Here is a 15,238-nt window from a genome sequence, read left to right on the forward strand (position 1 = left end):
AGTTGCCAATTTGATTTAGTTTTTTTTTTTCCCCTCTATTTCTTTTGTCTGCAAAGTGGCTTTTAGGTCTTATTAAGCTAATGGGGCAGGTACAGTCAACAGTTGCCAGTTGCCAGTTGCTCCCATTCCCAAACACTGGAAACAATTGGTAGAGACTTCTACTGGCAGCCGCTTAGTTTGGAATGTAATTGCTGCAGATTGGGTGCCGATGATATGCGAGTGAGCTAACTGGAAAAACTCCCACAGTTCTTAGACATAAATTACATATTTTTTTTCGTTTTCAAACTTTAATTTCGAGGAGCCGCTCAGTTATGAAGATGATGAAGACGACGATGATGATGAGGAGGATGATGATGTTGTTGCTGTTGCTGATGTTCAAGATGTTATGGCTGATGATAAATGTAATTGCGTTGGCTTCACATCAAATTAAGGCAACAGAGAAAACACATCAAAAAGATTACGTTTTAAGACGACGAAATAAAAAAGCGCCATAAGTTGATTAAATTAAGAGAACCGACGCAGAGCAGAAAAAAATATATCTAAGAAATAGAAACATTGTTTATAAATGCCACAAAGGCAGACAAAAGCAGAAAAAAAAACACGAAAAATAATTGACACAGGGCGCGAGTAAATAAGAGATTTTCGTAGAATAAAGCAGACAAGAAAGAAATCGGTAGATGGGCCAAATACACACATAAGAGTCGCACAACAAAATGTCCATTAAATTTGATTGTCCGGTCGCGTATGACAAAAAGAAATGAAATCAACGAAGCGTGTAACATGGCTGATGAATGTGTCTGGAACTGGGCTGGGATGGGCTGAGCTCAAACAGGTGGATGGAACTGTTGAAACGTGGGAAACTAGTTGCAGCGACAATTACCAAAATAAGTAGCAGGCCAGCCAGAATCTCGCATAAGCCAACCCTGATGCGGTTGCTGAACCTCACAGTTGCACATTGCACGTTGCAAGTCAGCTGACCATGAAGCGGCAGCGGGGGCAGCCAGCTATGACCGCATGGGATGCGCAGGCAGAGGCAACAGGCAGCAGAGGCAAACAGGCAGCAGAGTGCAATAAGGCCAACAAACCGGAAGTGTGGCATATAATTAATTGCGGCATGTGAATCATCACGCATCAGTCGTAGAGTCCCCATCTATAAACAATATTTTCTCACACACGGCAATTGGCCAATTGGAAATTTGAAATTGGAAATTGGAAATGTGCGTGTGCATTGAGCCGTAAAAGGATTAACTTTGCATGTGGCACAGACAGACACACACACACACACAGGCCAGACTTTGATATGCCGCTTGTTGCAGCAACTTCCCTGTTAACTGTTAATGTGCAACAAGCTGCACTCGACGCAGGCAAACTGACAAACGTACAAACAAACATCTGGCAAACGGACAGCAACATTTCAATTAGCCAAAAGGCAGCTGACGAGAGAGAGAATAAGAGAAAGAGTAAGAGATAGAGAGGAAGAGAGGGGAACACTTCGTCTAATCGCCGCCTGTCACAACAAAGTTCTCGTTGGACAAATCACCGCTCAGACAGGCATTTGTATCTTCAAAATGTATCTGTATCTGTATCTGCATCTGCATTTGTATCTGTAGCTGCAACCCCCCACCCCTCCCCCTGCTGCATTTATGTGCCTGCTGCTAAAATGTGCAATTAAGTCATCATATGCGTTGCAAGCGTCTTGGTTGCAAGCATCAGACGCCAAGTGCATTAGCCAAATGCACACTTGGCCAGGCAACCAGGAAGCCAGCCAGCCAGCCGGCCAACTAGTCAGAACCTAACTTTTACTATTAATACCCTGTACAGCAAAAAGCTTAGAATTGGGGTTTGTTATGCTCAGCAAATGCATGCAACAGGTAGCTAAAGAACATTTTGCTAACCACAAATTACGATGTGTACAAAAGATAAAAACAAAAGATTTAAACACAAGATTTAAACACAAGATATATATACACGCCATACATGAGATATATACACAAGATATATGCCCAAGAAATATACAAAAGAACGTGCCGATTGTTTAGCTGTTTATGAAGCTTAGGGCTCGAATGCCAGAAAATATGGTAATGGAATATATCTTATGTAGAACAAGAAATATGAGAAGATCTTTCAGAGAAACGATTTGTACAACATTCCAATTGGATTTAATGGGTTGAGCGTAGGCATATTGACCCTGAAGTTTAGGGTTCAAATTCCAGATAAAATGGAATTTATCTTTTGTAATAAAAGAAATGTCAAAAGATCTTTCAGAGCTACGATTTTCTATTATATTCCGAATCAGTTGAGCGTCGGTACTTTGAGCATAAAGTTTAGTTTAATAAATATTTAATAGTGCTTAAAATCTAAGAAAAAGCTTTTAACCATAGACTTTACTTTATAATGAAGAATCTCTAATATAGAAGTTATTTCAAAAACGGGAATCTAATAGAAAAATATTCAGGAACAAACATCTATAGTTCAGGCAATTTAAGCCCACACAACAGGGCATTTAAAGTTCAATCACATTTCCCCGAAGAGCTTTAACCCACTCAGCTGAGCGCAAGTGGAGTAGGCTTTTACTGGGAACTGGGAACTGGGCAACTGTTTGGCTAATGAAGCTTGAAGCGCAACTCGAGCAGTTTCTGAAATGGGATTAGTGAACAGGATCTTGTTAGCGTTGAAAGAGCCGTTAGTTGTGGCAACTTCCTCGCCCAGCTCCACGATCGGGCGTCTTATGTGTGTTGGTTCATAACACTCGACTCGTCGTCGGTGTGTGTTTGGGCGAGCAATTTATCAAAATGCAATTGTTAAGGCAACTAACTGGCGGCTCATTAATGCGCCACTTGCCACTTGCAAGTTGCAGCTTGCCACTTGGAACGCTTGCCGCGTGGGCGACCCCGGGGCAGGTAAAAAAAAGAGCTAAAGACGCTGTTGACCTGGCTTTTGGGCATGCCACTCACGCCCCAAAATTGTAGCTACACATGTTTTTTCAACTTAATTGTGAGCCACAACCAGGCACGGACATGAATAACAAATGCCACTTTGCACTTTGGAAAGGGGGAAGAGGGGGGAGAGGTGAGGCGCGGCGAGTGCTGCTTGAGAAGACACTTGTGTGCAGCTGCCTGTTAATAATTTGCGCGAATCTTGGCCTAGTCAAACACACAGCTCAGTCTCAGTCTCAGTCAGCGCCAAGTGGCAGAAATATTTCAAGAAAATCACGATTTTCAACTCAAGATCTCTTTGGCTACCAAACACGAGACGACGAAGTAGCTGCCAAAGCTGTGCGGGCGGCGGGTTTCGCTTGGACACTTTCACAAAAAAAAAAACAAAAAATATAAGAATAAAATACGTTTAAATTTAGTTGATCAGAAATTTGTGCTCGATTTTTCGGTGAGAGTCGCAGAATTAGCATGAATTTCTAAGCGAGATACTTTCATAGATTCATAAATTCATAGATTCATGCGGCTCGAGTGGAGCTTTAAAAGCAATGACAAATCAATTTGTGGCTCGCGGCCAAAACACATTTGCCGTCTGCAATTATTTTCAGTTAATTGTTGTAATAATTGCTACAATTGTAGCCCGCAGATTGGGCATTTTTTGGCCATAAGTTCAATTTGGGCAACAAAGCCCAGAAACACTTTGCATTTAGCCAACAAATTACGTGGGCAGCGGGCGCCTCTTTAGTGTGGGCACACAGCATTTTAATATACTCTAACTTTGTTTAATTGGATTTCTATAGGAAAATTAACGTTGTCTGAACGTTTTGTAGCTTAGTCAAAATATTTTATCGAATAGCGTTGTGATTAATTTCCAATTCCTTAGATTTCATCCTACTTTCGTTTAGCGCTTCCTCCGGTTATTTGTTATTCATCTTAACCCCTCGTAACCCGAGCTAATCTGCAATTTCCTCAGCCATCTTGCTTTCCAACCACTTGGTTCCATCTTGCTTTCCAACCACTTGGTTCTATCTTGCTTTCCAAGCACTTGGTTCCATCTTGCTTTCCAAGCACTTGGTTCCATCTTGCTTTCCAAGCACTTGGTTCCATCTTGCTTTCCAAGCACTTGGTTCCATCTTGCTTTCCAAGCACTTGGTTCCATCTTGACTTCCAAGCACTTGGTTCCATTTAGGTTCCATCTAGGTTCCATCTAGGTTCCATCTAAGTTCCATCTAGATTCCATCCAGGTTCCATCTAGGTTCCATCTAGGTTCCATCTAGGTTCCATCTAGATTCCATCTAGATTCCATCTAGATTCCATCCAGGTTCCATCTAGGTTCCATCTAGGTTCCATCTAGGTTCCATCTAGGTTCCATCTAGGTTCCATCTAGGTTCCATCTAGGTTCCATCTAGGTTCCATCTTCTTAACCACATCCACTTGGATGACACCATCGGACGGCGCCCAGGCAGCACTCCTCTTGCAGAATTACAGCAGTTACCATTCCACAGTTTATAGATTTGCAAAATTATATATTGTGTGAATTCTTACATTCAGAAGCCATATAAATGCATTCAAGCTATGCAGACAGCTAGAGTTATTAAAGTAAAATAAAAAAAACTTTCTTTCAGCTCTACCCCGAACAATTAAATTGTTTAAGAATGATTTGGACCATGTTAAGTTTGTTGGAAAAATTATGGGAATAAATTAAGTCAATGAAAATTAATTTTAACAAACTTGCAAAGTTAAATATTGTGTGAATTCTTAAATTCAAAATGCTTTAGATTTCTATAAGGCTATAAGATCCTTACAGACGGGCGATAAGAATTATCAAAGTAAAGTAAAAAAAAAAGAGAAAAGAGATTTGAATTAAAACCTTGTCCATTTGACAAGGAGTGGCCTCAAAAATAACTCTACCTGTCTTGTTATGGCCAATATTGCTGGCCAATTCCTAGCATACCAAATAAAACAATAATAAATAAAAATAAAAAAAGAGATTTGAATGATTTGTTGAGTTTGAATTAATACAGGATAAAATGAATGTCAATTTAAAAACAAGAAAAATTTCAATTATTTTGAAGGAAAGGCTTTCCTTGTTAAGCCTCAAATTTTGTATGTCTCGTCTATAACTGAAGAAAAACATTTTCGAAAAATTGAAATTTAAAACAAATTTGAATAAATAAAATAAAATGGGTAAGTAGATATTAATTTCACAAAATAAGTTAACAAATATAAACGCAAAAACCATCGACAAATTAATATTGTATTTAAAAGTTAAATTTCCAGATATACAGGGTATTCACAATTTCATATACATATATAAGGGCATTCAATAGCCCGCACACTCTGCAGCTTGTTTTGCTTCGCAAAGTGCTGCTTTGGAGTTGGCTTTTGTATTACAAAATGATGGCCATTAAATTAATTAATTTGCGCCTTTCAAGCTTCAGCTCAAATTTCAATTAAATGAGAAAAAATACGTAAAAATACAGCAGAAAATATTGAATTGGTTTAAGCAGAAGCTCACAAATTGCCGCAGCTATATATAAGCCTACAGATAGAGATACTTTAAGGCACAGCTGTAGATACTTTCAGATAAGCCACGACCTACGAGTCGAGGCAACGAAATGGCTGAACATGGTGGTTTTATAAATTTACAACAATCAAAGAACAGAAAACTAAACACACTTCACACAAAAATCACGTCTAAATGAGGTAACAAAAAAGATTACGAAATAAATGAAGAAAAAGTAGAAAAATACACGTTAATAAAGCCCGCTCTTGGCTCTGTCTTGGCCCTGTGCTGGCTCCTGCTTGGCCTTTGGTTTTACGCTAATTTTATTTGTGGTTTTTCCGATTTGATTTTATCAACACATTTTATTGTAATATTCTTGCGGCCAATTATTGTTTGTTGCTGCTCGAGTGAATTTGATTGATTTGCGCGTTTTTCAAATTCAATTTTCTCGCAGCCAGCAAAATCAATCAAAACTTTGTTTTGCCTAATGTATTTTACGGGTTCTCCTCAACACCTGGCCAAAAATAACAACAGCAATGACAATGACAATGAAACGTTTGGTTCGGGCCAGAATGTGAGCTCAGCTTCGGCCTTTCTGTTTTAAAATATATTATGAAATACGCGTTATTAATTTCTGGCTGTGACTGTGCCTGGCTCCTGCGGAAGAGCCAGCCGCCAATCACCTCTGATAAATGGGCAGACAGTTGGCAGGGGCAGGGGCAGGGGCAGGGCCACGCCCATTGCCGTTTGGACATTTGAAGAAATTGCTCAAAACGCCTCCCGTTTGAGAAGAGGAGAAATTAAATGAATGAAAAAAATTAATTACAAAATAAAAACTATTTGCGTTACGCTTCTTTTACAGGGGCCGGCCATTTGATACGACTGCAAAATCAAGACTTGGCAACGCCTCCTACCTCCCTCCCACCCTCCTCTGTCTCCCCCTCCTGCGTCTCTCTGGCCTTTCAATTAAATGGCCATATATCATGGCAGAGCTTTTGCGCGCACATCGAATGCAATTAAAATCAAATGCTTGCCTCCATTTTTTCATCTTTCTTTAAATTCAAGCAAATTGTAAAACGATAAGCCTGGCCGCAGCTATGCGCCGGGACCACCCGGGCAATCTGAAGCTGGCTCCGCTTTCTAATTGCCATCAACTGTTTTCCGTGACCCAAAAGCAAGTGCGGGCAGAAATTAGATATAGTACATATATTGTATATATTTTTTAAAGGGACGACATTTGAATTTAATGTAAAAAATATAGATAGCAATTCTTAAAGTTCTTTCATCCAATTTGAGTATAGTTCGATCTTCTATAACCAACTTCTACTTCGATATATGTAAGTTGATATATGTAAAGTAAACAGTTGTTGGCTTTACAGTGAAAATAATATTTATGCGTGTTCGATTTAATAAATGTTGAATCGAAGACATGCCGAGGGTCACAAGTCGTTCAATTAAGCGAAAATATAAATATATTTTATTCAATTTTCAACTAAAATTATATGATGCTAATATATGTATAAAACACAAAAAGAAACTGATGAAGACATCAAAACTAATTCGCAACGAGAACTGAAGACCATCCCGGAATATAGCTTTAAAAAGTGTTTCGATGATTGGATTGTTCGTTGGAAGAAGTGTATTGCCTCAGAGGGGCCTATTTTGAAGGGGATATAATAAATTTAGATGATTGATATGTTGTTTTATTTCAAATTTCCGGGTACTTATTTGACGGAATGTATATTTCATTATAACATAAAAATCGAATTCCTGCCGTATCAGTTCAGAGCATGAAAAAACAAGCGCTACTCATTATAAACAAAAAATGTATAGAAATTCAAATAAGTTAAAGATGCGCCATCAAATCTATTTGTGCCCGTTTCTACTTTGTTTTACATTGTTATTTTAAAGTATTTAGCATTTGGCACTGCGCGTGACACCAAAATAAAGAAAGAGAAAAACACGAAGCACGCTCCGCTCTAGTGGCAAAAGGCTCTGCCACTGCGCTTAGTTACGTTTTAAGTAGCCGCAGTCAATATTGTCTTTAGCTGATTTAACTTGAAAGCAGCAGAAGCAAGCAGTAATTTAATATTTTCTTACCAGTTCATTTGAACTGGAAAATATGTTAAGCTCACGACGCATATTCCATCGGAAGGCTGAAGGTAGTGTGGCGTATAGATTAGCCTCCAGCACGGTTAATGCCTCACACAAAAGTCCAGAAGTCGCGGGATTGAATCAAATCCCCTACATTCATATCCTGCCGATTACTGGCATCGAGGGAGGCCGACTTCGAAATGATGGTAATATATAACAAGAGATTCTTAGTGGAACATTAATCCACTTCCACAAATAACAAACAATGCATGCGTTACAAGACTTCCGACTTGGCTACTAAGCGCTAAGATTTCTTTCCCAATCTACTGAGTCCATAAAAACTATTGCCTACAAAGTGTTTAGCTCCATGATAAAACAAGTCGTGAAGCCGTCAACATCATCGATGAACCCGAAATACATCAGGAATGTCACCAGACTTGGAAAAGATCTGGTACAACAGTCACGTGCGCAGCCCTGTAGGGACTCAGCCAGATGACTTCCAGAGACGCTCAGGAGACCAGGCAGACGTGATTTTAGAACCAAAGAACACGTCAAAGGATATCGCCGCTCTATGAATGATGTACTAGCCCCTTTAAGTAATACAATAAAAAAGCTTCTCTGAACAACCAAATCGAGAAATGATCAATCGAATAAAATGTAAAGAATGAAGAGTAAAAGATTTTTATATCATTCCCAAATGAACGAGTCCGAAACTCTGGTAGGTGAGGGATTTAAATTCTCGAGTAATGTTCAATAAATGAAGAAAGATATTCCAAAAAATATTCCATTGAAAATCTCGTGACATTTTATGCTTAGAGTTTCCACTAGAGATAACATGAATTTATGGAGTTCTTGTCGGATGATAAACAAAAAATATGTCACATTGTCAATATGTATTTTAATGAAATAAAAAATGCTACTACAATAATCACAACGAAAATGAAAAGGCAAAATACATTAAAATAACGGGATTTTAAACACATTTTCAACCGGGGATCAAATTTGAAGCGTCTTTTTTTCTGGCAATAGTTCAAAAAAAGCCAGAAACAGGAGCAACTGGAAAGCTTTATGCATAAACGAAAGAAATACCCAAGAGCTCAAGTCAACATATTGTATTCACGTCTCGCTTTAATTTGTAACTCCCGTTTCGCAGTGGAATAAGGGGGAATTGGGCCAGCAAATAGCTGAAACTGGAAATGTTTTCGTGAAAACGATTCGCCAATTGCTCGAGGCGGATCCTGATGAAAAATTAAGTTATAAAAAAAAACAGATACAATTATGATAATATTTCTAACCAACAATACCAGATATATGGAAAAACCTATAGGAATGAAGTGCATATCTCCAGAAAGCTTAAGATTTAATAAACAAATATTAACAAAAAAAAAACAACACAGATAAACCGACTTAAAATAACGAAAACAAAAATCAAAAATACATAAAAAAAATGTAACGAGCAAAACGATAAGCTTTGCCAAATTGGGCAGGATGTTGTTAGGGGTAGTCAGGCAGCGCGCGCTTGAACCAGTTGAGAATTCTAAGCGATAGAAATGTGAACAACTTCTTTTGTGTGTGAATTTAAACCAAAGTAGGCATGTTGAATGAACAGAGTGTCCAGTTTTTAGTAGCATACTTAGAAGTATTTTATATTTATTAATGCAGGATAAATTAAACAAGTCCCGGGACAGAGTTTTCTTAAAGTAGCTTTATTAAGATTCACAGCAAGAACTGGCTTTTACGGCCATGCAAAATAGCTGAAATCAATTAGTTTTCTTTCTTTGGGAATTGGGTAATTTGAAAGATATAAAATTATTATTACAAATTAGGCATCAATAAACTTTCAAATGTCTATAAAACAGACGCATTCCTTGAGCCCACAACTTTCCGGACATTAGAACATGGTTTCTGGCACAAAACTCTCAACACTCTGGCGTTTGGTTAAAGCGCTTAACGAGCATTCAGAGCGGCGTCCATATAAAGCTATTAAACAACCATTAAACTAGCCCATAAAATGCTCCATATGAACTGGCCCATTAGACGGGCTCCCTCTCTCTCTCTCTCTGTCTTTGTCTCTCCCGCTGTTGGTCATTAATTCCATTTGCTATTCCCACAGGTCGCCCATCAAATTGGGAATGTAAAACGCGTCAAACGCATTTCGAATTAGTTTTTGGCTGTTGCCGCTCCAATTAGGTGACTCCAACCCCTCCCTGCACCTCGTAACCACCTGTCTGATTTTGGGTTTGGGTTTTCTTGGGTAGAATTATGGGCATTGCGATAGGCGCGGATGCTTTCTAAGTGCTCTCGAAAACTTGAACTCACGTTTTGGCAGCTTTGCCGTGTTGTTGATCTTGTTGTTGTTGTTGCTGGCCATCAAACTTGGCCAATTGTTCTTCAATATCGCTTAATTGCATATCATCAGCAATGGCCGCATTTAAGTAGCAGCCCGCTTCGGTTTTGGACTGCCCTCTGCCGCTGCCGCTGCCACGCCCACCGCCCAGCAGCTGCTCCGTGTCCGCATTGTGCAGCCAAACGGTGCTGCGATTCCGGCAAACATTCAAATTGCGTAGCTCGTTTAGGGGCAAATGTCGCGGCGTCGACAAAGTGGGCATGGTTCGCTTCTGCTGCTGTTGCAGGCGCTGCAGCTGCGCTGGACTGAGGCTGCCCGTGAGCATGGCCACCTCGACATCATCGTCCGTCTCGCCATTGCAGGATATGCCCGAGGAATGGAAGTGCTCCTCCTGCAGCTTGAGGGGCACATTATCGCCGGACAAATCGCTGCTGATCAGACTCGACTGCTGCGAGTGCAGCGCCCGCGCCAGGCTGGGCGTGCCCTCGGTCAGCGGGCAGCTGGGCGCCGGCAGCTCCAGCGCTATGTCATAGGGCGCCAGCGTCAGCTGCTTGGGCTTCGTTTTGGTCTTGACAGCAGCCTTGATCGGGTAACCGGCGCTGGGCAGCGCGCGCTGCTTGGAACAGTTGGTCTTCGGCTTGCGCGGCGTCAATTTGGCCACCGTCGATTGGCGCGACTGATGAGCGCTGCGCTGCGGCTGCTGGGCGGGCACAGTCAAAGTGGCCGCTGGAGCTGGAGCTGGAGCTGGAGCTGGCGCAGCAGCTGGTTCCGGTCGGCGTTCGGCGGAGCGTCGCCGGCTGCGTCGTATGCTGGGCATATTGCGCGGAAACAGTTTGCCCGCATCCGGCTGGGAGTTCTTCGAGATGCTGTCGCTGGGCGAGCCGCTGCTGGCGCTGCTGCTGCTGCTGCTGGTATCGGTGATGGCCAGCACCGAGGCACATTCGCTGTGCATAATAATCTCGCGATAGTTTTTTGTGGCATCATTTTGCGTGTGTGGCAGGCAGATTTTCCACCAGCGCTTCTTGGCGAGCAGCTTGGACATGTTTGGGCAAAATTGGAGCTGTTTCCAATTAGCACATGTCACACACACACACGAACACACACAGGCACACGCACACCTGCTCGCCGTGACGCGTCAATCACAAATCGCCAATTGACACATTAACGAGACACCGTTGGACTGGTATGCAGGTTGCACAGCAATTACTGTCCACTGCAATTAACGGCCAATCCGTTTGTTCTAATTACGTGCGTAAAATCAATGAGATCTCGCTCAATATATCAATTCCCGACTATGGGCACGCGCGCGATTTGCAAAAACCACTACAAAAACCGCAATCAATTGTATTAAGAGTCATGCGAACCGTGCGCCTTGAAGTCGCGTTCACAACTGAAGCGGCTGCGCGTGCGTAGAAAGTAGTTAAGCTGAACGCGCAGCAGCAGAAAGTTCAACAGAGCAGAGAGAGAGAGAGATCGAAAGAGCGAGAGAGCGCACAGGTTGATGCAGGTCAAACTCAACACAGCTGCTGAACGCCGGCTTGAACTCACCACACGATCAGCGCTCGCTCTCTCGCTCTCAGCTGCTCTCTCTTATACGCTGAGCAAGTGCAGCATTGCGCATAACAGGTGCCGGCTGCCGCTGCTGAGCGAGTGTGAGTGGAGGGGAGTGCAGGAATATTTTGCTGCATTTTGAGCGCTGTTTTTTTTTTTTGAGTGGCTTCGTGATTTGTGGCCGCATTCTGTGCGCTTATTAACAAGCTACTGGTGTGAGCGGCAGTCAGAGCCAGGCGCTACTGGTTGCCTGATTGGCTGCAGGCCATTTGACACATTTCAAGCACTTTAGCGACTGACCCATTTCAGAGCACAGCAGCGGCAGCGGCAGCAGCAGAAGCGGAACTAAGCACTCAACGATTATGACTGAGCTGAAGATTTAGTTTGAGCTCGAGTTTGAGCCAAGCCCGCGAGCCTTTGTTGTTATTGTTGTTGACGCATTAGCGGCGCGCCACAGTCGCAGGCATTATTATGTGGCAAAGCCGGAAGGGTTGCATTTGGGTGGCTAAAGAAAATCAAAGCTCGAATTTCACTCTTGATTGACAGCTTAAAATGCTGAACAGTGAAATTTGCTGATAATGTTTTCCGACTTTCTAAACATGAAGCGCGTCATGTTAAATCAGTTGTATTAATGCGCCTAAATATATTTTCTCCACTTATTTTGTTTATTAACTTTTTCAACTTACATTTAAAATTCGCCAATAAGGGTTTCCATTTTGCTGGCCAGCACTGTAAACGTTTCACAAATTGTTTGCCAAACTGTAATGAGAACAAAATATGCCAAAAAGCAAATAAATTAGAATGCGCTGTTCAAAGTTAAATATATGCACAGAGGCGTAACAAACAGAAAGGGGTTGCGGAGGGTTAATGATACAAAAATGTGCAACTAATTGCGAACAAAGTGGAAACAACAAAATAAACAAAAGCGAGTGCAAAAGTATTTTAATTACCAGCATTGCAGTGTCAAAAACACGCCCCCTTTGCCGCCCCCAACAGTAGCAACAACAACAGGAAAGTGCGTCAAAACTTTATTTGACAGTTACAACTGAACAATTCATGAAGTGAAATGCGCAAAACGAAACAATTTTGATTAAAACTGCGACACGCAGTTGCCAGTTGGCAGTTGGCAGTTGGAATGTCAGCCAAATGTAGTTGGCAGTTATTTGAAAGGGGGTGGGTTAGCGGGGGGGGGGGGGGGGGGATTACGTGCAGAATCTCTGACAATTGCCATTTGTGCTAAGTGTAGCAAACGGGCAGGGCAACAGGTAAAAGTCAACGTCACATGGAACATTCCAAAAAAAAAAAAAGTAAAAACAGAAAAAAATAAAACTTGTAAAACGAACGACACGGCGAATGTCCCCCGCGACTGCGACGCCGCTGCAAAGGTCGTAAAAGTTGAGATTTTAACGTGCGCTCTACACGTGTACTCTGCACTCAGAGTGTGCGAGTGTGTGTGTGAGTGCAAAAGAGAGTGAGAGTCGGTGTCAGGAGTCAGAAGCGGCGCACTTGGGCGCAGCTGATGCCAGGCAGCGCGGCGCTGCGAACGCGCATCGCTGCCAAGATGGCGTCATAAAGCACTAAAAAGTATTAAAACAATTTACACTTTGTAAAAACAACAGCAGCAGCAGCGCAGCAGCAGCAGCAGCAGCAGCAGCGATAGCGACAGCAACAACCGTTGTGTGGCTTGTTGTTGCCTGCACGTGTGCGCGCCTAACGGGCAAGTGCGAGCGAGACAGCGTGTGTAACAGGGCACTTACTTTCGCTCGCACTCGCTGTGTTATTTACATTTTCTTTTTTGTTTTGTGTTGTGTTTTTTCTGCTGCCAACTGCACAACATGGCGTCAGCAGCTCCTGCCATGCGTTCGTTCTAACTGTCATAATCATAACGGTGCTCGCAGCTCAGTATTGCGAAATGGCGGCTGGGCGGAACGGGACGTTGACAATCGCGTTACCATAATTCTTTTTTCGCTAAATTCAAATAGCATTTGGCGCTTATTTGCATAAACAACGTGAAAGTCATAAAGTGAAAAATTGTATAAAAATATAATAAGAATGGGGAATTGAAGTGCAAGCGGGGTGGAGGGCGGAGGATGAAGGGTGGCTGAGTAGAGCTGCAGCAATTGTTAAGCCCTGAATGACAGGCACTGTGGAGAAAATCTGGGGAAAAACTGATTGAACAAATATGTAAAATTCTTAAATTCAATTTAAAAATGTAATTTGGTAAGCAGATAAAATTAAAGTTATGAAAGAGAAGAGAGCTGACTTGCTAGCTTGTCAATATATATATTTATTGTTAATTTAACAGACTTCCGCAACAGCGCTAGTATACCAGCACAAGAAGAGCTTAGCTCTCAAATCTGTGTCTCTCAAAATTGTATTTTATTATTTCAAAGAGTTCTATTTGCAATTGTTAGCTGCATTTGACACCATGGTGCGTCATTCACAGTTATTCAATTTGAATGTCTCTACCGTTATATCCGCTCGGCAGCCATGCCACAATGTGCCATATGCGAAGCCCTCAACCAATCCGCAGCTATATAAAAGCGACTTCCTCTTAAGACAATAAGCAGCGAGCGTTAACAGAGGAGCTGGAGATGGAGTGGGAGGAGAAGTGGGAGTGAGAGTTGGAGCTGTGGCAATAGCAACGGGGAGCCGTAACAATTGCAACCAGCTCAAAGAGGCAGCGCCTGTCGCTCAGTTTTTTCGAGTTTCCTGCGTGGGCGGCCCTAATGATGATGTCGCCCGCTGTTGTTGCTGCTGCGGCTGCTTCTGAATTGTTTTTGTTGATGTTGTTGTTGTTGTTGCTGGGGAAATGTGGCGAAAGTCTCAAGTGCCGCCTGCCAGCCCGAAGGCCCGTTATATTTATGAAAAATATTTTGTTGTTTTTGTATGAAATGTGATGACAAAACAAGGAGGCGCAATCATTGCGTTGATTTGCAAAATGGCGCTGATGACAGTCGTCTTTCGGGTCCGGGGAGGGGGGCAGGCAGCCAGTCTAGAGGGGGGCTTGGCTGCGTGGGCTTACTGATTTTTAATTAAAAAAGCAACAAGAAGCAGAGCTACAAGAGCGCAAAAAAAGCAGAGCTCAAAGTGCGCGTCAGAAGGTTTCCTTTTGTTAATCGACTTGATTGTAAATATTTTCTTGCCTTGCCTGCCAGGGGTGTCCCTTTTTGCGTTGTGTATTGCTTGTCATGTTGCTATTGCAGCGCATCTAACGGCACATTCACCCAGCCTCCAGTGACAGTGCCACAAGCAGGCACAAGTCGGCCCCCGCCTGGCCGCACCTGTCCGTCTCTAGCCCGGCAGCCGCCCCTTCACGAGTGTGTCGCAACATTTGCCTTTGTTATTTATGGCAGCATTGTTCGTGTTGCTGCTGTTGTTGTTGTTGTTGTTGTAGTTGCCGTCGTCCCTGCTGATGCGTTGCGCGTTTTTTCACGCGCCCAACTTGTGCAGCTGCGGCAAAGAAGGGGCGCGTCTGCCAGGGGCCGGAGCGGAGGCGGCGGCACAAGTTTGTTTTTGTCATTCGCGTTTTTAATTTTGACTTTGACGCTGGGCAATAACAATAATGTCAGCCATGTCTGTCAGCAGCAGTTGAACCAATTTTGGCAACAAGTTATAGCCAGGAAAAGGGGGTGAGAGGGAGGGGGAGAAAGAGCGGGACTAAAGAGTTAGTTAAGTTAAGACTTAAAGTAACAAAAGAAAAACCCTTTTAATCTGATATAAATATATAGATATACTAGATAACGTATAGAAGGAGACAACTCCGACCCCATTAAGTATATATATTCTAGATCAGCATCAACAGCC

At 42.3% G+C, this 15,238-nt stretch overlaps 2 protein-coding genes across 2 annotated transcripts in view; both read right to left on the minus strand.

Moving 5' to 3' along the window:
• Positions 1-15,238, minus strand: part of esn (espinas) — a 72,967-nt gene that overhangs the window by 18,986 nt on the left and 38,743 nt on the right. Inside the window, exon 2 of the mRNA XM_064684233.1 lies at positions 12,118-12,190. The gene's annotated coding sequence lies outside the window, so the exon portion shown is untranslated. The remainder of the gene's footprint in view (positions 1-12,117; positions 12,191-15,238) is intronic.
• LOC135429805 (uncharacterized) lies at positions 9,849-11,294 on the minus strand. The gene has a single exon (XM_064684276.1). The coding sequence runs from the start codon at positions 10,920-10,922 to the stop codon at positions 9,849-9,851; it is 1,074 nt and encodes a 357-aa protein (XP_064540346.1). The 5' UTR covers positions 10,923-11,294.

Source organism: Drosophila montana, unplaced genomic scaffold (assembly GCF_035044405.1).
Source record: "Drosophila montana isolate Dmon_TW-CO22-7 unplaced genomic scaffold, ASM3504440v1 contig_2716_1, whole genome shotgun sequence".
In the NCBI taxonomy this organism is placed as follows: Eukaryota; Metazoa; Arthropoda; class Insecta; order Diptera; family Drosophilidae; genus Drosophila; species Drosophila montana.

Bases quoted from the DNA above. Each gene is read 5' to 3' on its own strand.
- LOC135429805 (XM_064684276.1), bottom strand. From the start codon at position 10,922: ATGTCCAAGCTGCTCGCCAAGAAGCGCTGGTGGAAAATCTGCCTGCCA.